General features: G+C 39.9%; 1 protein-coding gene across 1 annotated transcript in view; it reads right to left on the reverse strand.

Moving 5' to 3' along the window:
* The window catches only part of DAB1 (DAB adaptor protein 1), a 123,626-nt gene that overhangs the window by 16,328 nt on the left and 81,167 nt on the right, over positions 1-26,131 (reverse strand). The window contains exons 4-10 of the mRNA XM_075506647.1: positions 24,745-24,876; positions 23,985-24,104; positions 23,350-23,388; positions 21,950-22,015; positions 17,282-17,341; positions 3,775-3,831; positions 812-874 (exon numbers count right to left, since the gene is read on the reverse strand). Coding sequence (XP_075362762.1) covers positions 812-874; positions 3,775-3,831; positions 17,282-17,341; positions 21,950-22,015; positions 23,350-23,388; positions 23,985-24,104; positions 24,745-24,876 — 537 coding nt within the window. The remainder of the gene's footprint in view (positions 1-811; positions 875-3,774; positions 3,832-17,281; positions 17,342-21,949; positions 22,016-23,349; positions 23,389-23,984; positions 24,105-24,744; positions 24,877-26,131) is intronic.

Below are 26,131 nucleotides of genomic sequence, written 5' to 3' on the forward strand. Positions count from 1 at the left end.
GCAGCAGACCAAGGCATTAATGGAAGAAACAGTAAAGGCAAATGAAATATCTGCAGGATTTATGGAAAAGTGAATACCTATTGCTTCCAATTAACCAACAGGACCAGAACCATAGGTCTACGTTAAAGGAGAAATCCAATCTAATTGAGCAAGTTAAGGATGAGGAGACAGGTCTTTGAACATCTAGTCCCAGACATGCTCCAGAATACCTTGGAGATCCGAGGCTGATGACTTCACAACGCCTCAATTTTCTCAGTATATTCATATTCCCCTACGGCTTAACGTAAGGTTCAAAAACTTTATAGGAAAACAATGTTTTTTTCATTTTATGATGCAGAAAAGCATGTTGAGAAAATTTTCTTTGCCCTCAAAGCACATTCAGCCCTCCCCCTCTTTACTGCTTTGTCTTCCTTCCTTTAACGGCAGTTCTGGGATATGTGCTTGGTGGAACCAAAGAGACACGATATATAAGGCTGTAACTGGATCTTCCTGCAGTGCAGTGGAGAGACAGAGTGCAGTGAAGCATGCACCTCTGATAAACACCAGGGAAGGAGATCTGCAGCTCAGGTTCTATCTTATGTGACACCTAGCCCTATATCAGAAAAATAAAAATGGAAGATATTTTTGCACATCATCATGAAGCAGTGACTCCACATTCAATTTGCTTCACTTTTAGTTTCTCGCAACATAAAAACTACTTTGAAATCCTCCCTACTGGAATGGCTGATGACCTGAATTGTAAATATGCTCAATAAATGTGCTGAAAATAGCATGTAGAAAAATGCACAGTTCAGTTTCCCTGGATACTCACTGGGGGAGAGGTTACATCAGGAGGAGTGGACATGTCCCCAAAAAGCTCTAGTTGGGTAACAGCCTGTAAAGAGAAAAAAAAAAAATTCCATTTATCTTTTGAGGAGAAGAAACTGTGAGTTAATTAGTTACAACTTGTAAAGTTAACTAGTAACAGCTAGCAATATAAATCCCCCAAAAGCCATGTAGGCTTCAAATGTCAAGTCCCATACGGAGGAAGCACATGCAGTCAAGCTGTGGGATTTTGATATTGCTGATGGACTCTAATAGCCAGCAGCTGACCCTATAAAATGATTCTGTAGGGAATTCTCCACCATAAAAAAAATGAATAAAGCATGAAAAAACTACCCCGAATGGGACTGGATGCATTACTGCTCTGCCCTTAACATCAGTGCGCACCAAGCATGATTTATGGCCAACCCTTTACCCTGGCTCTTTTTCTAAACCCCCATTTCAAGGTCTTAAAACACGGCAGCAGACTGTGGAAGTGACAGGATACAGAAGGGAAGGGCTTTTAAAGTGCTGCCTGATTTCCCCTCGCCCATGGGACACGTGTGACCTGGATAAGTGGACTTGAAGGAGGATGCACAACTGGGTTATCCTAAGTTTGTAGCTCTACATTCAACTCATGCTAGAAATGTTTTCTCAGGGCGTCCTTCAGTTTGATCTCAAAATAGGTCACCCATACAGGTCTCACTCAACTGGACCAGGAGAGAAAAAGCACTTTCATAATAAGGAGCACCTTGAGTGGCTGCATAATCAAAGCTCCTTCACATGTTCTGGAGTAAAATGACTCTCTTCCACCCATCTGCATCTGCAAATCAGTTCATCTGGAGTCCAGGGATGGTTAAGCAAGGACCCCTTATAGCTCTGCAGGAAACCTAAAACCCATCTACCATCCTTATCAGGGTGGCTATTTTGGAAAGCTGTGATGGGAACTCAAGAACTATACTTCCCCACTACCTTTATTTTGCTTAGTGACTTTGCTTCTTCCCTGTATCACACTCAATCACACCTGCACATGTGGGAAGCCACAATTCTCATTATGAATGGGATTTAATGCAAATCTTAATTCAGTTCATTGAATCTCCTCCCCAGCTGAGGCACACAAACATTGCAGGCTCCTATCACATAAGCAGGCTTGAAATTCAGTTGAGCCTTGAGATGCAAATGTAGCCAACACTTGGCGCGTTGGACAGTAACCACACTGGCTGGTCAGTCTTTACAACCTACCAAAGGAGCAAGATCGCTCTAAGATTCTTTCCCCGCCCTCAGTCTTCTATTATAAATGAACCTTTAAGAAATAAGACTATCATTCAAACTGTAATAATTTCAAAGGTTTATACATTTTTGCAATCCAATCTCTATTCCCATATACAAAAGCAATGCTACAATCACTTAGACCTGGAATTTGTCTAGCAGCTTGGATGATTCTCAGCTTTATGTCTAATGATGCACGTAGGGATGAATTATTTCACATTTCCTCACATCATGTCTTATATTAAGTAGATCACATTGCTTTAGTGCTATGACAACTTATTTTCTTCTTATGGGCTTATACAACCCTCTAAGTATCTGTGTGGAAATGGAAGAAGGAGGAAAGAAGAAAATCCATGTTTTCTTCAGGGTACACCGATTCTAGTGTACCTTACTAAAATACTGCTAGAAGTAGCTTCTGCAAAAAAGAAAAGCCCGTAAATCACTTCTGCAGCGTGTGCAAACACAGTAGGCAAGGATTGTTAAAATTCCCAGAAAAGTTGGAATAATGACAACAGCAGCACTCGTTTGGAAATCACTTCAAGCCTCCTGTAGGCACTACTGATTCAAGAGATGCCAGGTGACACCAGTTTACAGAAAGAGCCGGTTTCTTCTCATCTCTCCAAATTGCTTGTTCAGCACCACCCCTAAATCTGCCCTTTTCCTGCATGACTGGTGAGTTTTTCACTGTTTTCTCTTCTCTGGCTTGCTAAGAAATAGCATGTGTCCTTTCGAGGAGGCCACGAGCAAAGGCTCCCCCAGTGCTTCCATCCCAGGTGAGGAAGCAAGAGAGCAAGCCAGAGGGGATGCGAAAGGGCAGGGCACACGTGGTTACAAAGACTAAGGGGAAGTGTCTGTAAAGTTACATGTTTTTTGTAGAAAAAGTATTCTACGTTTCATATCAACACTGAAAATTGATAGTATTCTTTTGAACTCAGGATTATATGGTATGTATTTGAAAGATGGCAACTCAGATTTCTGTGCCTCAATACCCCCGTAAAATGGGAATAATAATACTTTCCAGAGTGCTGTGCTTCAAGGTGATGCATCTTTGGAAACTCTTCACAGATATAATTCTCCTAAAGCTCTTAAGAGAAACTCTGTGGATGGATTTCTAAACAGGCAGCTGGAGAGAGTGATAGGAAAGCCGACTTCACTATTTGTTGTAATAAACCCTCATTCACAATATTCCCCCAAGGAAAAGGAATATATTTACAGGGGAATTATTTCTCACAGAATAGCAACCTTATATGCAACAGGAGCTATAGAACTAGGTCAGAGGATGTATACAGAAATTTAGTGGGAACACAACTTCATCATTTACTTACGAGAGACAGTCTTAAACAGCAACACTTGGATGTGGGATTTTAAAGCCCCAAATGGTTCACCTCTGCATTCTGTATCTAGCTTATTTCTACAACCCATTTCTCAGCCTCAATAAATGAATGCAACTTCTCTGACATAGACGTAGTTTTATCCACTTGCAGCATACGAGATTCTGGACACCAAATAGTTATCTTTTATTTTTGTGATTTCACTGTCCCTACAGAACTGATTTCACCCATTACACTTTTTTAAATTATTCACATCTGATATTAGCTACGTTCCAGTGAAGTTAATCCCAAGCCGAACATTTTCAAATTGCACTATTCCTATAGATGATTTCATCTATATTTCCTTAAAACATTTTTAGTGTCACAACCTTACCTGAGTGACTGAAACAAGATTTTCATCAATGTCCAGCAATAAGTTTCCATTCTGCAGCTGTAAAGCATGATTTATGAAATGAAATGAATGATTTATGAAAATGACATGAATTTCTGAGCATGAAAATGATAACCTCCATAATTATTGACTTCAGTATTGAAATGAAAACCCTTTCCATCTTGCAGTGAGCACAGATATGAAATCATGCAGTCAAAACAGTGAGTTTGAATTCTGCTGGGATGTAGGGCAAACATACACTTTATTTATGCTAAATCTCATCTTCTGGTATATAAGGCAATTTTACTGCTTGCATCATAACTATTTATTTTCCCAGATATTTATTAATTGAGCAATAAGCATACCCAGTGAGCTCTGATCCTGCTTACATTAATGGAACTTTTTACTGGCTTGGTGAAAGAAAGGACTTAACATCCTCAGGGGAAAAAAAAAAAAGTTTTGGACAACAAAAGCTCTAAAAGCAAGTATTTGCAGAAAAACACAGCTTCCTCTTAACTAGGAGAACTATAACATCAGTGTAAACATCTAAAATGAATATTTTCTTTCTACAGTAATTTTAAAAATTACTTACATAAGTCAATTCAAGTTATATTTGAATCCATAGTTTGTATCCATAGTTTGCGTGTGTGTAAATATACGTGGGAGTATACTGCCCATGCATGCGTACATATTTATATCCATCTACATATTTAACACAAATTATCACTTCAGTGTCCTCAGAATGCTAAATTTCAGATAACATTTATTGTAGTGTTGGAGACTTTATTTCTTAATTTCAGCAAGTTATCAAAAATCAAATCTTAGATAACTGAGAAGCTTCATACAAGTTACCAGCCAGTAATTCCATGCCATCTTAAAACAAAGAAGTTTAAAAATCTCAGAAAAGGCCTATAATGCTTCCCCCCCACCTCATCTCAACACAGACCCGAAGAAAAAAAAAGACTGGCAAAAGGCAAAGGTAAAGGAAGAAAATGCCATCATGCACAAGCAGGAAAGGACCCAGCCCTGCACCTTCTTGGAGCTGACAGTGTGTTCCCCCGGCCCCAGGCAAGGAAAGCGTGAAAAAAGCTGTGTCCATTCATTCAAAGAACTCCACAGACCTTGAAAATATTCTTGAAATGAAACCGGAAGGGTTTACACCTTCAGGAGGGACCAGTTTGGGCCAGTAGTTAATCACTTTTTGTTCTGACAGTCCCCTCGTTTAACCCTCCGTCCTCCCGCATCCAGGGATGCAGCTCGCATCGCTCTGAAGCGGATCCTGCCCCCAGCCACACCGATGGCTCTGTGAAACCAGCTGAGAAATAACCATGTCTCAGCACAGAGGAAACATGTGCGCAGCGTTCACCGGGCCATTAGAAATTCCCACCTGCGCTACAGCGGGACCTTGCAGAAAACACTTGCCCAACATGTCACGGCACATCCCCAAGTGCCCAATTATCATGTAGCACTTGAGCTGCATCTTCCATCAGCTCGTGTTCTGCATCACACACTGGTGAGGAGACACTTCCTAAGGGTGAAATATCCCTGTCTATTAGAGCATGGAACAGCCTGCAACGGCGACCGTGCCGAGGCTGCAACACGGTTACCGAGGGCAGAATTCGGCCCTTCGAGCCTTCCTCCGGTTCGGCTTTTCGATACAAAGCGCTTAACCTTCGCAATTAAAGTCAACAATCCCTTCCCTCCTTCCCCAGCGCATGATAGAAAATAACCAGAAGCCTGGAAAGATGCTCCAGTCCTTGATCTTCCTCTAGGATTGCTGTCTGTGGATTTCTCCAGAGTGATGTAAAAGCTTGCTTTAATTATTCAAAAATGCATCTCCTTGAATATGAAAACACCCCTACAGCTTAGTCAACCAGGAACATACCAGTCACTTGCAACCAGCCGCGTAGACCGAGGCGGAGGAAAGAGTATTAATCCTTGTATCACGGTGACATTAAACCTATAATGAAAGCTCCATCTTTCTATACAGGCATGTGAGACATATTGTAAATCTTTTAAACATGAAATATGTAAATCTGGCTTCTTAAAGCAGCAGCAAGCTTTTTAAACCACTCCAGCCAGTAATGAAATTCCTCGTGACACTCTTCACTATTCACTAAAGAAAAACATATTATCCAAGAGCTGGAGAAAAACCAAGAGTACAGAAGCAATGATAAGAGATAAGTAAACTGCAGCTTTCATAAACCTGAACCAAAAATGATCCAACTCCACTACAGTATTCCGTCTGATCGCCAACTACTCTGAAAATCATCTTTTCTAAGCAATGTAAAAGTTCAGATTTTAAAAGGGAAATCTAAGACAGGCCTCTTGCACTCATAGGAGTGTGAAGCACCTTACTTCTTTCACTCCTATATACATAACAAGCCAGAATATTCGACTTCTGTTACTCAGTCTGGTTTTACCAACGGCAAGGGATCTACACTGACTTACAGCATGAGAAAACCTGCTTAATATTGCTATACCTCTGCAAACAAAATGAAAAAAGCAGTGTCTTTGTCCTGGTTTTGGCTGGGATAGAGTTAATTTTCTTCCTAGCAGCTGGTATAGTGCTGTGTTTTGGATTTAGTATGAGAATAATGTTAATAACACAGGGATGTTTTAGTTTTTGCCCAGTAGTGCTTCGACTAAGCCAAGGACTTTTCAGCTTCTCATGCTCTGCCGACTGAGAAGGCTGGAGATGCACAAGAAGCTGCGGGGGGGCACAGCCAGGACAGCTGGCCCAAGCTGGCCAAAGGGCTATTCCATACCATATGACGTCCTGCTCAGTATAGAAACTGGGGGAAAGCTGGCTGGGGGGCCGCTGCTCGGGGACTGGGTGGGCACTGGTCAGCGGGTGGTGAGCAACTGCATTGTGCATCGCTTGCTTTGTATATGTTTTTATCATTATTATTATTATTACTACTATTTTGTTTTATTTCAATTATGAAACTGTTCCTATCTCAACCGACAACGGGTTTGGGTTTTTTTTTTCCCCACTTTTACTCTTCCGATTCTTTCCCCCATCCCACTGGGGGGAGAGTGAGTGAGCGGTTGTGTGGGGCTTAGTTGCCGGCTGGGATTAAACGACGGTCTTACAAAATGTGGTTCTGAAATCTCAGAGAATGAAGCAAAGATGGTGCTTAAAAAGCATGAAAAAACCCCCACAGTAATTAACTTGTAATCTGATACAGAGCTCAGCAAGTAAAAAAAGAGTATGAAGGATACTAGATATAGCAAACAACCAGCAATTAGTAATTAACCTTTGAGCTGGGTATTAGCTACTCAAATCTTTTAAGACAGCAGAGGAATTTAAACTTGGTTTCCTGCATTCAGGGTAAGTGCTGTACCTCTCTGCCCAGTAGACAAAAGAGGGACCATCCAACCACGCTGCCTCTCTGCATTTCCAGTTCCCTTCTTCTAACATGTCTTTTAAACTGGAAGTCTAATGACAAGTCAAATGATTAGTCAGATTTTTGTACTTATTTTACTTGAAAATGTAAATATTTTGGCTATGTCAAATATTTTTTCTGATGGTTTGAATCATTATTTCAGTTAAGCAAAGCTCCAGTTATTTGCAGAACCTTATACAACAAGTGTTGACATTACTATGAGCTCCATGAGCTGCAAGCAGCTTGCTAATTAACTACAATTCATTCTAAAAACCAATTAGAACTATAACAAAGGAGCACGTCAGAATCATGACTAAACCAATCATCAGTCAAACCATGTCTAGTAGGTTGAGACACACTGAAAACATCCAACAGACATATTGTTATCCTGTAAAACCACGGTTGGATTAATGAAGTAGCATGGTAACTCAACAAAGAATTGCTCAATTGCTTCCTAATTAAAGAGAATACACTGAAGGATATGTGTGTGAAGAAAAAACTGTCAATGCCTTTGCAATCTTCAGCCTCCCACGGATCCTGAAGATCCTCAAACGCCATAACCTTTCCCACTTAACAGAGGTTAACGGCAGCCACGATGTTGCCGTCAACCCAGATTTACACAGGTATAGCTGAGCACAACCTGTTAGTTGTAAGGCTGCTGTGAACATTTAGGGTGATTCCCAACTGGTACAGGTCACATCAACAACATGGGCTGCCATAAAACCACACTGACTGATTTTTATCCAAAATACGTGCATTTGGGCATCCGTCACTTACACAGGGTTCAAATCCAGTGCTCAGAATCCTGTGGGACACGGGAACCCTCCTGTTTAAAGTTTCTCTTTTCAGTTTCATATGGTAACTCTTACTTGTCAGGAGCACTCTTCTTCAGGTAATTCTTCTCTGTATGTTTCTTTGAAGTAATAAACCCAAGTACTGACTTTGGTATGATGTACCCAACTACAGGGTAGCCTTGAGCTTCATTGCATTCACCACCTGCCCAGTTTCCTTTGTTTCTTCACTGGGAAGCGCTGGATGTGCTGGTTAAAAATGCTGTTAGTCAACCCTGCGCAGCTGAAGAGGTGGGATGGTGAAGAATAATTGACTTAATAGATTACTGAGGAGTGTTTGAATGAATTGCTTCACTGTTGCTCGATAGCTTCCTTTAAATTAAGGATCTCTTCATACAATCAAAACATAGGCTTACTCATTTGTTTATTTTCTCTTCATTTGAAGTGAACTTAATTCTGAATCCCCTGTGTACTTCAGGTATTTAGTCTTATAGGAAATGGTATTTAAAATGCTTCAACTACCACTTTTCTCTGACAGACTCTAATAAATCAAGAGTCTTAAAGAGTGACTCTCGCTTAGAGCCAGACCCATGCTGCTTCCAGGCAACACAACACCCAAGAAAACTAAACTTCCCAGAGCACAGAGGATGCTGGTGCAAAGGTCCCAGCCACATGGTCACCTCCTCCATATCTTCTCCAGACCCCATGCAGCGGGTTCAGAGAGCATGGTATACACGCTGGTATACACCGGTCACATCACATGTATTTAAAGGAAATGCTGCAAGTCCAGAAATATCACTATGTTGTTGAACTAAACATTGAGGCTTTCAAAATGTTGACGCAAGCTACAAAAGCTGTTGTAATTTACATTTACTATGCACTAACAGGCCCTGACATCTGTCTTCTAGAAACATAAGCCTGGTGTTAGATTTAGGTACCTTTACAAATATGTGCAATTTATTGCATGTGGCTGATGCAATGCAAAGATATTAAAATGAAACATATTTTTCCATTCAGCAGAAAACTGGAAACAAAGGGGAAAAGCAAAACATTTCAGCTGATACAGTAGCAAATTTCATGTCAGCATGAGGAAGGGTGTCTCAGGAAAATCAGGGACCAACGACAAGCTGCTGGCTGGTTCAACGTCAGCGTCAGCCTCGGCCAGGTTTCCGTCCAGACTTACTGCCAGACGCATTGGCATCAGTGGCATTTCTTGCCTGAAGATCTATTTCTGAAAGTAATGCACCTTTTGTTCCCAGTGTGTAGCTCCACCAGTTCTCCCTGGAGAAAATGGGAATGAGGACAGTGGCACAGGACATGGTAAGAGCTCAGGTGGGGAAAGATGAACTCTTTAATGTCGGGGGACCACGGCACCGCTCGGGTGGCACAATGCAGCCGGCCTTGGTGACACGTGATGGCTTTCTTTAACTGCAGATTGGAGACACAAGTGCTGACGAGAATCCGAACTTCCACGTGAGAGCAAAACTCCACTTCTAGACTGTGACAGCAGAGACAGCTTTGGATGCTTGCAGGGAATAAACTTAACAATGGAAGGGAATTAGAAATAACCCCAAATTTACTATTTTAAAATACAAGACACAGTTATACAGGTCTATCTGATGGTTTTCAAAATGGCAGGTGACTGGAGCTATAACCAAGAAACAAGTTATTTCTACCTTTATTACTGAATACCACGTCATCATGGTACTTTTGAAACCTTGAAATCTCCTGAGTTTCAGCAGGCAAAAAAAGCCAAGACCTTGTGTATTTCTGTACTTAATAATGCAGGATAGCACCGAATGAATCTGCAAAACTTTACAACAGCTTCTCCCTAACCTGATGCAAAACGCATACAGCACTTTCCCCAGAACTGTATTCCCTTTAACTTGTAAATAAACACCAAATTGTGCGACTGATATCGTTTAATGCATACAGTGATACAGACCAAGTAAAGCTACAAACTTCACTACTCAGAAAGCAGATTGTGTGTAAATAAATGTTTTATCAAATTACTGCGAGCTGCAGGGCTCCGAGCAAATCAAAATGTAGTGAATCAATACAACGTGCAGCTGTCAACTTAATGTATCAGCAGCCATCAGATAAAATTTGCATCACTCTTATTGCATAAAAGACAAAATTTCACTATATGTTACAGAACTTTACCCCACAATCAATGAGCTAGACTTACGGTTCAGCTACACTTTCTTTTCTCCACTTTGGAGAATATCGAAAGGGACAGCATATTACCCCAGAAAATGTATAGGAATCCAGGTAAATTTAGGAATGCAAATACACGTGAAGCCGTTAGACAGACGACCTAACAGGCTGCATAACCGTAAGGGGTCACTGAAATGTTTATCATTTATTTATATCGCCCGAGTTCTGTATTAAAAGTACAAATCTAAACTGCCATATTAACACCCACGTCACCTATACCCAACAAGATAACTGTGTCACCAGGGCAAAACCTGCAGCTTTTGTTTGCTTCCTTGTTTCTTGCTCTTTGTACAATACAAACAGAACGAGAACGATGAAAAACTGATCAAGGGCAGTGCTGCTGGATTACAGCTTTCCCACGCTATGGGATTATGTCCCAAAATCCTAAAGGATTGTACTAGGAAATAAAGTAAGTTCAATGCTTTGATAGCAGGTAATCATTCTGCTGGAGGTGCAGGGTTTAGGATCATATTCAGGGAATGGTATTACAAATGCAGGAATGGAAAGCCTGTTAGCAGGACAACTCCTACGGATTAAAAAGACCTCAAAATGTGGCCCACAATATCAGCATGACATAAAAGAACAATTAAATCAGGACATTTTATTCTCATCTGTGAAACAGTATTCCTACACTATTAAAACCCACTATTTGACATGCTAGATATAAAATTATGGATGGACTGAAACCAGAACTTTGCATGGGCATGTTTTCAATGTTCAGAAACTATCCAGATTAAGGTTCATCATCTTAAATGGTCTATACATCAACAATGGATTAATTCTAACATCTAACCCTCCAGATTGCTGGAAATCAGACACTGATTTCAGGTTAACAGCTTTTTGAATGTTCTTGCCCTACCTGGCATTGCAAGAAGAATTTTTCAAGAATCAGTTGAAATATCCCTGATTTTGAGCTCAGGTGCTAAGACCTACATAAGCCATGTATATAACACACATGAAGAAACCTCATCACTTTATGTTCCAGATACTATAATTTTGGAAGTCTAAGGAGGAGGGCCTGGTTTCTGCTTCCTGTGCCATTAAAATTGTTATTAATGAGTAAAACACAAAATATCCCCAGAAAATATAGCTTAAAAAAAAAAAAAAAAAGGAAAAAGTGATACAAAGTAAACCAAAAAGATACAGATTTAGTTATTACAGCACTGGATCAAGGAACTAACATCCCACCGAGTACAGTAGCCACAAGTTGATAGTTGTGATCTCTGTGAAACATCCCTGACGGTGGCTAGTTCCTCTCCTTGGAAAAGAGGCACGCGGGGGTCTGACCAAAGTCTCAGACCCAGCCTCTCACCTCAGCTGAAGCTGAACAGAGTCTGCTAGTGAAAATTCAGGTGTTTAAGTGTTTTTTGTTGTGGATCCACTCCAAACTATCAGCTGCATAGCTGTTTATGCTAGTGCTGAGTGAGGGTAAAAAGGCTTTTACTCAGAGTTTTTACTTGCATTTTGCACAGGTATAAACGGAAGCAGAAAGTATAAACCAGCAGAAGATGAGGCCCATGGGTCTTGCTAAAAGGACGGAAAAACCACCTTGGCAAATCTCAGTGACCTTTTACAACACAGAAGTAATTAAATCACAAATAGTGACAGACCTTGATTGGTAACACACATACCTAACACAAAGTCCAAACAAAACAGATGCGTCAGCTACCTGCCCGACGTACCAAACCTGCCCCACGGCATCAAGGGATTTGCCTCTCCTGCATCAGCCAGACCCGACTGAATGCGGGACCCTCCTGCAATGCCAGCAGCTCCCCTCTAACCCCAAAGGAAGGAAAAAAATCCCCACAGATACGAGTATCTTAAGACACGACAGTGCAACGCGAGCAACCTCGCTGGAGATCGCCTAGCAACATCCGCCGTGATTGCCCAGAGGAGAACAGAGGGCAAGCGGTGCAGGTCGCAAAGGGGACGGTACCCACGCAGCGGCCAGAAACAAAGGGCTGATGTGTGGAGAGGCTGTTATAATAAGGGTCTCCTGCTACAGCACAAGTCTCGCTCTCGAAGACACGTATGTGACAACATCATCTCACCTTCAGGGCTGAGATGTTACCTTTGGCATGGTGCTAAATGTTTCCATTATAAGCCAGCAGTAGTATCAGAGTTAACATTGGTATTAAATCAAAAGGCAAGCTGAGAGGAGGAGCACATGCAGCGGAGGTGTTTCCAGTGCTGCACAAAATCTTCTGAGAATATTAGTGCAATGTCTACACTACAGATACTGGTATGTACATCCACTTATATCTAAAAAAATAGCAATGGCCCACTAAAACATCAAAGAAACTCATACCACAAAACATTATCGTAACAAACTAATATATTTTCAAACTTTGCAACAACTAGCTATGTCTGTAAAAATGCATGTCCCACACGGCGATGTTAAACCTTGTACATGGGGTTTAATTGAGTGGAACTAAGTCAGGGCATTTGAACACAGGCATCTCTTCTAGCAAAGGTAAATAAAAACGGACGGCTTTGCAGGCACAGATGGTCAGAGACTGGGTCTGTGCACTCTCTCTCTTCTCATGTTTGAAAATTTGATCCTGAAAGCCTAATTGTGGAGGCTGAAGTCAATGTCACCAGTCTGCAACTTGCTTCTGTAAAGCCACTGATGCAAAATTAGGGAAAAGCCAGAGTTACAAAGCTCTGCTCCAGATCAAGTGTCATAGAAAGAATTCACTTTGTAGAGGATGCTCAGAGTTACCTGGAAAGCTGCTCTGAACAAGGTTATTGCCAGACATTTTGGTATGCCATTACTCCAGGGACCGACTTTCTGCGTGAGCTGGTGGAGCCCAGGGCTGCCCATGCCTTCCAGACGATGCCAGGCACACCTCCTCTGACACGAGACCTGAACAAATCAGACCTGCAAATGGCACTGTAGCCCCAGCCAGAATTAAAACTGAGCTTTCCCAAACGCAGCTTCCTAATTCGGGCAGAAGGGTCAGGCAGCCCTTACGGCTTCTAGACCTGAGTGTGCTCAGGCCCAGCCCAGCTTCATCTGCTGCTCCCATGCCTTGGCCCTAGGGCAGCCAAATTCCTCCCTGTCCATTCCCCCCTGGTTTGTTAATATTCTCCACGTAGTTGGTACTAGCCAGATGACTGCCTGCATTGTAAAGCATCAGCTATAATGCCTTGAATCTTTATACAGTAGTAAGATGAGTTGTTTGAAAGCCTTCATAAAATTGTAAGCAGATAGTTTAGGCATTTTGATGAGAAGAGAAGGTTTATTGTGATGTGACTGACAGTCTCCGTGAAGTGTATTTACAAGTCTGACTCTTATTACTAAAAACACCGTGACAGGTAGAACTTGATGTGGATGTCTAATGGGGAGACGATGGGAAATTATGACAAAAAGAGCTCATTAAACGTTTCACTTTTTTAGAACAGTTAATTTCACATACAGAACCACAACTCCTAAGTGGAGCGTGTACTTAACACAAGCTTTTTGGGGTAAGCTTGCTTTCTTTGTCTGGCTTGACGTTTATTCTCAGTGAACGGAGAATAGGAGATTTGGTCTAAGGAAGGAGCAGAGAGAAAACAGGAATGAACACAAGAAGTGTGAGCTGATACAGAGGAAGGGAGAGATACTGGCAGGATACTGGATATCGCGAAAAGTGTGTGTTTGGAGCTGAGCTGCATGCCTGGCAAAGGAAATCTACAGGAGAGTAGGATTTGCTGGGAAGGGATGCAGCAAAGAGATGGGGAAATACAAGAATTATATTGAGTAAGCAATCTTTTCATCCCAATGTCAGAGAAGTGACTTGGCAACCAGCCACCACTCATAATTGAGTTCAGTGGGTACGTTCAAATTCTGAGATCCGAGACTCATTCCTTTCCGCCTCATTTGCACCGTATTTACATTACTTGATATCACAGATCACGAGGAGTCGCACTATAAAGTACTTTGACACCTTCTGACAAATGGCCCCACAGAACAGCACGGTATTGTGTAAGTACATCGGCTACCTCAGTGCATATACAGCGCTGAATACCTCTGCTTCATGGCACTACCAGGAAGACGCTGCATACCTTCAGCCCCCACGGGATCCCAGACGCGCAGTGAAAGCAATATTTGCCCAAACGGTCCAGGTTTCTTAAGAAGCTATATCTTATTGAAAACCTGTATGAATTACACTTCCCAGTTTCAAAGTAACCTTTGAAAACTGGATTCTGGCTTTCAGTTTTTACACTGTGGTAGATCTCACCCCACCTAAGCCTAACTATTTAGACGTTATCATACCTGCAAGTCATTTAAAGTTCCTCTGCAGCCACGAAAGAACCATGTCCAGGCATACATTTATTTCCACCTGAGAGGGACACCTCACAAGATGGGAGGAATTTCTTTGTGAAGCGGCTATTTCTCTCCACTGGCTACAGAGAGTCAAGGGTGGAGGGCACCTAGATGACTGCTTCAGTATCCCTCACTTTTATGGGCAGACACTAGAGATAACTTGCCTGAGAACACACCAGAGGAAAACAATCCCAAGATAGAAAATCGATCTCTGTCCAGGGAATGCGAGCGATTCCGTTTGAACTCAAGCAAAACTTGCTGCATTTTTATTAAGTGTTGTATTTATTGTCGGGAGAGAGAATTCATGGTGCCTGAAACCTATTAGGAGCTACAAAAAGTTTCTCACTTTATTCATCCATTATGAAATTAATGAAAGCAAGATCTCCTAATAAAGAAAGTGTCCTTATATGTTTAAACCAGGTAGATGAGCTAGATTATTTGCCCTCAGATCGAATTTTAGAGGTTTATATAATAATGACAGCTATAAATTGAAAAAAAAAATTATGGCAAGTGTCTCAATGACAGAGAGTTTCAGATGTGGAAGGGTAAGCAATAAATCAGATGGGCAGTGGAATATTAAATTGCTAATTTTAAGAGCTATTGCTGCTTTTCTTTTTTTTTTAACACATGCTAACAAAAAGGTGAAACAAAAATCTCAGCTACATATTTCTTCCTCTTCTCTTTCTTTTCTTTTTCTTCATATATTAAAGCACATAACTTGTTTGGACAAAAAGCCCTAATCGCTTTAAATTAACCATGAAATAGCAAAAAAAAAATTAAGTCTGCAACCAGCTTCATGGAGATGACAGATTAAATATATTTGATGATTACAGAGTAGGTTCCATATGCCCTATATCTCACAGTCATGCTCTTTACCAGGACAGTCTAATACCAAAGTGTCTGCAGACATGATTGCAAGTGTACTGTACACCCCGTCATACGGCAACGACCTCAATTACAGACTATACCCAGAGTAAATTTGAAACAACGCTGAAGGAATAATAAAAAAGTCGCAGGAAATGTACAGCGGAAAAATTGTAACACTGAACTGTATGAGAAATGAGTGAAAAATCTGCAGCTATTCCGTGCCCACAAATACCTTAATTAGTTATGCAACATGAGTTATTTTACTAGATTTTCCCAGGCAACACGACGATGCCTCCCTCCTCCTAGTAGCTTATCATGAAATATTTATGGCAAGTTTTGTTTGTTTGTGCAAACCACAGAAGTGTCACAATTCAGGCCCCCATCCAGCCCCTCCCCAGCATTTATCTTTTTTATTCGACATCTCAGTCTCCGTGCTCAGCCCAAGCTGTGCAAGTTACCACATCCTCATGTGAAAGGAGTCTCTCTTTTTCTCTCTTGAATACAGGCATTTTTCCCATGCTTACAGTAGACTGAAATTCCTGACCTTTTCCTTTGTTCTTCTCCATTCTCACACAAATCCTCAGAAATACTAATTTGCTGTGTAACCAATGCAATCGAACAATTTCTCAAGGTATTTATAGCACAAATTTATATTAGACAGTATAACCCACCCTTCAGCAAATGCATGCCTTGTTGCTAAGGCATCTGTCACTCCACTTCTGCTCTCAACCACTTGTTACCATTCCTTATACATTCTGGGGATAAATGCTTCACCTCTTCAAAATGCGAATACACAGAAAGGGAATAGTGCCATTTAGATACAACAGCATATTACCCCTATTTTTTAATAGTCTACTGTCCATGCAAGGCACAGAACAGAAAGAATTAAGTTGACAGTCTATATTGACCTTTAGCCTCTTGTATACTTAGAGCGCTACAGAAATGATACGTAGCAATATTGGGAGAAAATCTCCTTATGCTGATTACAGCCCACAATAACCAGGAAAGCAGTGCAATACATAGAGAAAAAATTCTGCCACTCAGGAATTTGCTGAGTGAGGTCTTTCTGCACACTTAATCTTGATGTAGTTCCTTTCAGAGTTTCCCGCAGCTGTTTAAACTAATGGCAATTGCACGTATCTCTACCCTACAACTCTACAGCTCTTACTAAAGCTACCATAGAAGTTAGTTTTATTGGAAAAATAATTGCTTTTCTATGGTGTACATTAGGTTGGATTTTGATGTAACTTGTTGGTTTGTTTGTTTGTTTTCCAAATGACAGAAAAGCAATTCTAATGCAAATCCCCAATTTTTTGGTAACATTTGATTTGAAGCTCCTTATGAAATCTTTACCTATCAGCATACTGTATTCACCAGGAAGCCTTCAGAGAGGTGTAGACATTATAGCCGCAGAAAATCACCGCAGAGGTCACAGACAACGTTCTGACATACCTTTTCGTAATGCTACTTCTCTTGACCTCCACTCTATTCAGACCTTGCCTCCCCTGCTGTCCTACTAAACCAAGCTGTAAGGAGCACAATATATAAAGTATGGCTCTGATACAGCACACGGGAGAAAATGCAGCCCATGCTCACTCAGAGTGATAAGCCTTGTACAGCAATCCAGGCAGCAACGATTCATGCATTAACATGCAGAAGGCTCACTGTCGACTCTTAACCATAGATAACACATTTATAAATAGTGACTTTCATAAAAATGAGTCGGAAAAGACAGAAAGGAGGTTTAAGTAATGAATGAGATGGATATAAGTGACATTACAATCCTGGTTACTCTGAACCAACCCAATCAACCCACAACAGATCACTGATAAAATTCCCATCACAAGGAATGTACCAAATGTTACATACAATAATGAAAGTCCCAGAAGCTAAGAAACACATCTTCTTTACTGCATATAAATAGGGAAGATACTTACACTTACAGGTTGACTTTTTGGCACATCATAAACACCTTCCTTCTTTTGGCTGGTAGGAACCTGCAATAGCAAATGAAAACTAAGGTCATTACCCAAGCAAGTTTGATGAAAAATTGAAATCTACAACTGATATTTAAGTACGGGGTAGTCATTTAATACTAATGAAATCAAGGGGTGGCTTCCTTTTCATTCAAGCAGTAACATTAATGGAGACAATGCTGAAGAAATAAAACATCTATCCGAATTTTTTAAATCCTAAAACCCAGTAGTGGTCAGAAATGAGATTTTCATTCTCAGTTAGGTTCAGTTGCATTAAGTTCAGGTGCACTTGGATCTCCTTCCTACTTAACTGGTTGTTTTTTCATTTTACTTGGGGGTTAGAAGATGAACACGGAAGTCATGGTTAGATCAGTATTTCATTTTCTTCCATGGCAGAGATCCAGAGCAGAGCTACGGATCTGAGGGAAAGAGATGTTTGGCCTATGGCATTAGATTTCTTCCTTCCAATTAATTTAAAAATCTAAGTCAAGTAAAGTCATAACACGTACCGCTGCAGTGATGGGGCCCTATGGCTGCTCTAAGCAATGTTTGGTTACAATTCTGCAATTTTACTAAGGAATTACTGGCCTGTCAGAGTCCGACACAGCCAGGGAGCTGAAGTCAACAGCATCGCATGGACAGGGGATGACGCACTTAAAAAACTTTGGGCGAGTCTTTAGTTGAGTCAACAGTCATGATTTACACCTTGGAAATTTATAATCTGCTCATGTAAATTCAGTTGCTTTGTAATACTGGGCTTCGCTTGCCTAAGGACTGCTGGTTTACATATTTATAATTTGTGATTATATTTCTTTTCCTTCCTAGACGCACTGACCATCTATTCTAAATGACACAAGCAAAAAGAACAGTAAAGACATGCTCTAAACAGACACGAATGCTCCAAGTAAATCAGTGCTACTTTTCCACTGAACAAAGGCATTCAGCATAAGAGCGTTCCATTTCAGAGATTAATGAAACCTCACAGGTTAACAGGAGAAATAATACTGCAGATATGACAAAAAATTATTGGTTTTGTTTTCTAAGACAATAAATACCTTAGAGTTCTGATATTAGAGTAGGTCTGGCTTAGGGGAAGCTGAAGGAATGTTACTTATTCATTGAGATGTGCTATCATTTCTTATTCTGTGTAGTATATAAAAAACTCTCTCTACTGTTCAAACATTCTCTTGCTCATGTTTAAATGTTAAGGTCTTCATGGGAAACGGTGCACCTTTAACTTGGTGCACATTGCAGAAGTTCTTCAAGAGCGTGAGTGCAGAACCCTCACAGAAACTGAACGAGCTTTTTAAAAGATCTCTTCTGTTCCTATCCTGGGAATGACTTGCTTGCCTTGGTTTTCTCAAAGTACTGTCTTCTTCCACTAAAACCACCTATGACATTAAACGTAACGTGAAACTGGTAAGAGTGGAACAGTTCAATTTCATGGAAATAAAGTGCTCTCTTTTTACAGACTGTTAAGTGACAGTGCAAGAGCAGAAACCAAGAATGGTGTATTTAGTAAGTCACTGGAAAGTTTAGTCTTCATAAAAAGAGGACAAACGTGGTAAGATAAACTATTCATAAACTGTCAGCAGCACGTATTTTTCTTTTCTCTCCGGAAAGTTTCCCCATCAGTCAACTTCTCCGTGAAGTCATCCCAGTTTGCACACTCCGATCCACAGGTTTTTACGGAATGAGTGTTTCCCTGCACTATCGATCCCCCCGCTCTTACTCCAGCTTATAATTACATTGGAGAAAAGCTTCTGATTTCTAATATCAAGACAGAGAAACTTTTCTGAAAGACATTTTTCTCTCCCAACTCGATACCACCTGTCTTCCTGTTGTCTTTACTTGCCATGTATCACCACGCTTTTTTGCATCGCTACGTCGACTGGGGGTCTGCAAGGGATTTCTCCTGTTTTTTCTTTGATCAGCATTATCAGCAAAGGGGTACCAGCACTATTGCTGCTGACAGCTCTGGCTCTGTGACAGGCTGTGAACCATTTTGATGTACTTGCATCTTACCAGCAACACAAGCACTGCAACTCAGAACCCCCCATCTCAGATTGTCAGCTCCTGATGGAGCAGAACTTGCCTCTCCATAGACACCGAAGTTGCTACATACACAATACAAAAACACCTAACAAAATCTCATCCCCGCCTCACTACCATAAAACACCAGACAGGCGAAGAGATGCCATTAAGAAATCTGACACTAGGTGAGAGGATTGGTACATGCTCAGTGATCAAATCCTTGCACAACTAACACATTAGAGCAACTTATATAGGCAGACAATATTGAAAGAGCAGACAGACACAGACAGTCTTTGGGGTAATGTATCAAAGACAGGTGACAGACAGAGAAAGAATGCTTAAAAAGGAAATTGTGACCTCTACTATGTTAAAAAGAAATAGTCACTTTTGGCACCTATCTTCCATCTTCAGTTAACCCATTGGGTAGGAATCTTTTCCACCAAGGGAGAAATTAACTCTTTGCCTGCCAGCTCTTGGTTGAAAAACCAGAACAGCACCAGAAGAAAGATTTGGCAAGGCTGAAGTGAGGATACCCGAGGTTACTGAGCAGATGCATGTTTACCAAAGTGTAGTACGGGGAAGGCTTTATAGTAAATAATAGAGCTGGCAACAATTTGCATCAAACTAAAAAAACGAACAAAGAAACAAAAAAAGAGGACCTTTTCTAATTTCATTTTTAATGGACAGTTCTGAGTTCATGAAAATCTTGTAAGAGAAACAATTTTGCCAGTGTAAGATCTGAGCTGTGGGAACCGAGATTTATAGCAAGCCAAGAGCTCATGAAGTCCACGGGAGCTCGGAAGCTCGCGGCTCTGGGCAAGTCTACGGTAGCGATACTTCAGCATCTGTCAGTTACAATAGATAACCGCAAAAACCCCATAGCTCCCTAATCTCAGCATTTGCTGTATTCAAGGTATTGCCTGTAGTAAATACAGAGAAGCACAATGCTAGACTGCATATACTGAGAGTACGGTATATTATGTATCACAGGTATTTTCTGTGCATCGCTGTGGAAGAAAAAACTTCACATCCAGACACTGTCATATGAAGCCTTGAGCAATTCTCTGGTGACTTCCAGGATAGTAACAGCAGTACCTCGAGATGAGGCAAGACCTCACTATATGCTTATCATCTTCTATTTCCATTTTAAGAAAAAGACAATGTCCAGAAAGTCCTCCTGTTCTTTAGGCCATTCCTCAGAACACAGTTCCTAATTCTTCCCTACCCACCAGAGTTTGCTCCAAGATCACCAAACACTGGGAGCGACGACCCCATTTTGCTTGCTTCCACCAGTACTTCTCTAAAACATCACTAAAAGCTCCTCACTTTGATGAACAACAAACAGAATTTTTTGGTCTGAACGTAGTTGTCATGGGATTTTTGTTTCTAGCATAAAACTGACAATTAGAGTAGTAATTTTTTAACAGATTGCTTTCCTGAAAACAGTCAAGCTTTCGACACTATGCAGTAGAAAATTTTCCACCTTAGGCATACTCTCTCCTTGAGAGCTTTGCACGTCTTGGTCTAGAGATGCAGAAAGATGTACATTCTAGTGTGTGTGGTGGGGTGCCAGGAAATCAACAGAGGCAGGTTAAGAATTTCATCTTAATGACCCTGTGATGGGGCCTGTAAGATGGTTATTTTCTCATGTTTAACTTGCATTTCCCGTTCCCACTTAGCTTCTTTCTGTTTTGGCTTACAGCTACTCTACCCTTTTCATTTTTTCTATTATCTTCCTACCTTTTCCATTACTTAAAAAAATACCTTTCCCTTTTTTTGTTCTATCCCTGCTCCTGTCTACCTTAAAAAAGCTCTTCCTATTAGCAGATCAACCTCTAGTACAGCTAGATGAAATGCTTAATCACTGCTTGAATCTCCTTCCCCTCCATACTAAATGATTTCCTCAAATCACAATTTTCTTACAGCAGACAGAGATTTCTGCCTATCTCCAGATTTGCCTCTAGTATATGCTACAAAATGAATTACATTATATTTTAATAAACCCTGTACTGATCCCTTGAGGATAAATTGAAGGACAAAAGATTATTTTATATTGCTTTCAATGCAATTTTTTGTCAGTGTGAAGAATGCAAGCTTGGGTTCTAACATAACACAGGCACTCTGAAAATATTTTCCCCAGTCTGGGGGATATTCGTTGAGAGCTCTTAGGTTTTGCTCAGTTATCTCCTTGGTTAGCTAGAAACAAGAGCAGTACCATCAAAATGTCTTTCCAAGAATTGCTTGGATGGTCTGCCCTCCATCAGATTTCAGTATCTGTTTCTTAGAAGAGGTGTAAAAAGTTTAAAAAAATTAACAGAAAAAGGGAATCCACTATTTATCACCTTATAGGCTGTACGCAAAAGTTTAAGACCCTTCATAAGTCGACAAAATTAATAAAGTTTGCAGAAGCTGAAATGACAAACAACAGAAAAATCACAGTGAGACCGGCAGATTATTCATTTCATGTCTCCAGAATGAAATGCCAGACGTTTTTGTGATGAATGAAAACTAATAAAAGCGAAGCATAGACGAAATGTACTTTACTAAATGCTTGCAATCGTTGCAATGAAAACACCGAAGTTAGCGATTTTATACCTGATAAATGTTTTCTTCCGTTTCAGGCTCACGGATTGGCTCGTGTCCAGCCTCAAACACAATGTACTATTACACCAGCCGCCAGAGAGGAAAAGTCAAAGATGAAACAGAAGGGAAAAAGGCGATTTGGAATTCCACGTAAAAACATAGGCAGGCATTAAAGAAACAAGCTCAAAGTACAGGCTGGCAGCAGGACAACCAGTTTGTTGGAAAGCACAGCGTAAGGTTCTTTCATATTTCATAAACTGGCAATGAATAGACCTAAATCTCCTGTAATGATCATTACAGCAACTTCCTAATTCTTTCTCACTAGGGAGACCGCCTGTGGCCCAATATTAATTTTCTGAAGTCAACGTGAATTTTGCCTCTTTTACATAATGGCAATTATTTCCACATATATTTATTATCTATGAATAAAAAAGCTAAATTCGAACTGGAAGAATAGGCTGGTGCTCATGTAACAGGCCACGTGGCAAAAGGCTGTCACAAACCTCTATTTTCAGGTTCTTTCTTTATTGTGAAGAGCACAAAGTAAAACTCCTGACATTATAAAAGCTGAATAGTAATTTAGGGCATCCTAATTCTTATCATCTTTCTTGCTGCACCTTAGGCACTGTTCAATATTCACTAACAGTTGAATCTGTTTCTTTCAGTGTGCCTCCCACTGACATGCCTAAGTGGAAGAACACAAAATCTCCAGGAAAAAAAAGTAAACTATCATATATTTTGTTTCAGCACAAAAACATGAGAATTAAATTACATCTTTTTCTTCTTCACACTCCGTAGGATATTGGACATGAATATATTGACATATTTCTGATAATCACCTTTGCTCCCAGACATTTTGCTTGGATAATACAAGACTTAAATTTCAGATCTCTTATTAAATCATAGCCCAAACGCCAACAAGGGAGGTGTTATAACATCAATTCCACTGTTGTTTTTTTCAAAATATGCACCCTCTGAATTAAATTCTGGCCCCATAGAAGCCAAAACCAAAATGTCAATTTATTACTAGCAGAACAAGACGTCACCTTCCTTATTTTCAATGTAACTTCCCTTTCAGTTAGAGTTTGTATTTAAAAATGATGACAAATCTCATCTGGCAACTTAAAATCTGGACTCACAAGCCACATTTTACGAAATATTTATGAAATTCTTAATCTAATATTTGTATACTCTGAAATATTCTATTCTATTTTATTCTATACAGACATATTGTGCTATTACTTACAGCTTAACCTTTAAATATGCTACTTTCTGTATAAATCTTACAAGTTTCTCAGAAGACCTATCTCAGTAAATTTCAAAACATCTTGTTAAAGGTTTTGGCTGTGTTTGAAGATAACATGTGTCTAGTCATTTCTGAAACTCCAAGGCCATACAGCTTCAGAAATTACCTGGTATACAGGATCTTCTACATCTTCTTCCAAAATTGTCTACAGCAAAGTAAGAGGACAGGCAGTAAAAGCAAAGAACATAAACAGTAGAGATAAAAGAACTGCATTCAGAATTAAAGGACAGCGAAGAAATAAGCAAAATGGGCAGGTAGGTATATAGTTTTCTTTCTTTAGTATACAGATAAAGTCACATTATTGTTCAAAGTAACTTTATTCAAGTTTCATCCGAGTTTAACAATCTGCACCTTATTTGATTTGATTCAAATACACACATTGAGAAGTATATTGAATCTTCCCTAAAGTATTAGACACTGTTAAAAACCTGACTTACAACACACTGACCTTCATTAAAGTTTTCCTTCTGAATTAGAAGAAACACTATGGGGGAAATGAATAGATCATTTCCAGTTGCTAAACATGTTCACGGTACCCCAAGTGATAGCTTTCATCACTGTTTAATCCTACTTCTGAGCTCACGATGGCTGTTAGGTTCGTATTTGTCCATTTGAAGCTAGCACCGGTCAAACCCATTGCTGCTAAGAAATGCTGAGGATGCTCAGTGCCTCTTTGGAGCAACTCTGGGGGATACTTCAAACCAAACTTTTCTTGGCAGTAGTCTAAGCTTATGCGTGTACCTGGTATACCGCTTGTTCACACTGTTTATCCTTTTGTGCCTTTTTTTCCATTTCTTCCCTTTGTTTCAGTTCATAGATGAGCTGAAACAGGTCTCGCAAGTCCAGAATTACAGGTTCAGCCTATGGAAGCAAGAACAGGAAGGAGGGTTTCTACATGGGAAAATATACTCCTCTTATCCCATCCTGCTGATAGAGCAGTTATAGCATCTCCACAATTGGAGAGAACTTCATATAAAGTTAATTTCTTAGCATCCAGGCTCAGGTTAACTTCTAGTGAACTAACTAGATTTGTAAATTAATGATAATTATAATTATGAATATAAGAGGCATTATGAATATAAAAGGCATTATGAACATCAAAGACATATATATGAATATAAAAGCATATTTATTAGTGGCTTCCCATACAATGAAATTACAGTAGACTATAGGCAAAGTAGTTATTTGGTATCTATTACTTTCTATTTAGATGAGTATAGGAATATAACCAAATGTATCTGTATCCAGTCTAGTTTAGTTAGAAAGGAAAACAGTAACTAATTATAAAAAAATACATAATGAAAAATTGGAAATAGTGAAATACATTCCCTTTTTCCCAAGCTGGTTTCATTAATTTGCTATTTAAGAACATCTAAGCAGACACTTGTGACAAGTCGAGCACAATCATAAACAATACAAGACTGGCCTCTTGAGCACTTCTTATGAACACGGCTTTTCTATGGAGTTACGCTGTAGAAAATGACAGTGATCTGATACTTACTGCCTGGGCTGTTTTTATTGCCACAAATCTGTGATTTCCCTCCTTTCCACATACATATCCAAACGCTCGATGGTCTGTGATATCCTTTGCGATGTATGAAATTTCATGAACTGCATGGTGGTGCTGTAGTAGCTGTTAAAAAAAAACCACAGGCAGAAATATCCATCAAAATGTTCTATTAAAAAGCAGTATAATTTCTCTTTCATCAGTGCTTTACCTGGATCTCAAGACACCTATGGAATTAAAACAAACGTAACCTGGTATCAAAATCAATTAATAGCTGAACTCTTCAAGCCTGTTCTCTTTTCAAAATCTAGCCAAACTTGACTTGCTTTAATAATTTGACTAAAAGATTCAAATGAATATTTTTCTTGGTATCTTTTGGTGAGATATAATTCAATAGAAAATACCATTTACCTAGTTACTACCTACACAGCATCCTAGGTACAGCATCAATATTTGTATGTATATAAAAGACGCAGCAGCAGCTACCTGTAGCTTCACACAGGGCGACTCTGAGGACAGACTGATCTGCAGGGGCCGCAGAGCTAGAGCCAAGATAGCCAATCTCTCTAAGAATCGGCACCAGACTTGCTTTATCTCTGCAACACTCAGCATCAGCCAGCAAGCAATATTTCATTTAAAGCGTAACAGAACTCCAAAAATGTATTTTTCCCAGAAAATTCATGGAAATGCAATTATCCAACTTGAAATCAATGCCAAATGCAAAAGTTCACATCTTATTTAAAATCCCACTGTGGGTTAATTGTAATAATAGAAAGACTCAATTTTGTTTTAAATGTATGAGTAAAACTCTCCCCAGAGCCAGGAGGTGAATCTGAGACTCCTATAAGCATGTCTTGGAGTGCCAGCACCTTTCTCGCTCTGGCCTAAGTAGTATTTTATTACCAAAATAATATTTATGTATTTCTACTTAAAATAATGTCCTTGAAAAGTTTATCTAAAACAATCTATTAGTTCAAATTTCTACCTTCTGATATATTGACCTGCTCTTATATCATCTAGGGATAATGCTATTTCTGAGAGCAGGCAAAGCTTCACAAAGAATTCTTTTGAGGTCCAGATTCCTGCTGGTTTTGAGAAAAGCACATTTTGAAAATCAGCATGGTATCCAGGCAATCTCTAAACAACCAGTTATTTTTAGAGTTTAAAAAAAACATTTTAAAATTCAAAAGTGGAGAGGATGTGTGTGTGTAGAAACAAAAAGGCTGAGCGCGTGCAGGGCAAGTGACAAGTGATGAGGCTTCTGTAGAACACGGATTGAAATTTAAAAGGAGAGGCAGCACGCAAGAGACAGATGACTACATATAAAACAAAAGACTGGACATTTTTCATTTTCATTTCACAGTAAATGACTCCTAACTTC

The sequence above is a fragment of the Mycteria americana genome, chromosome 7, assembly GCF_035582795.1.
Source record: "Mycteria americana isolate JAX WOST 10 ecotype Jacksonville Zoo and Gardens chromosome 7, USCA_MyAme_1.0, whole genome shotgun sequence".
Classification (NCBI taxonomy): Eukaryota; Metazoa; Chordata; class Aves; order Ciconiiformes; family Ciconiidae; genus Mycteria; species Mycteria americana.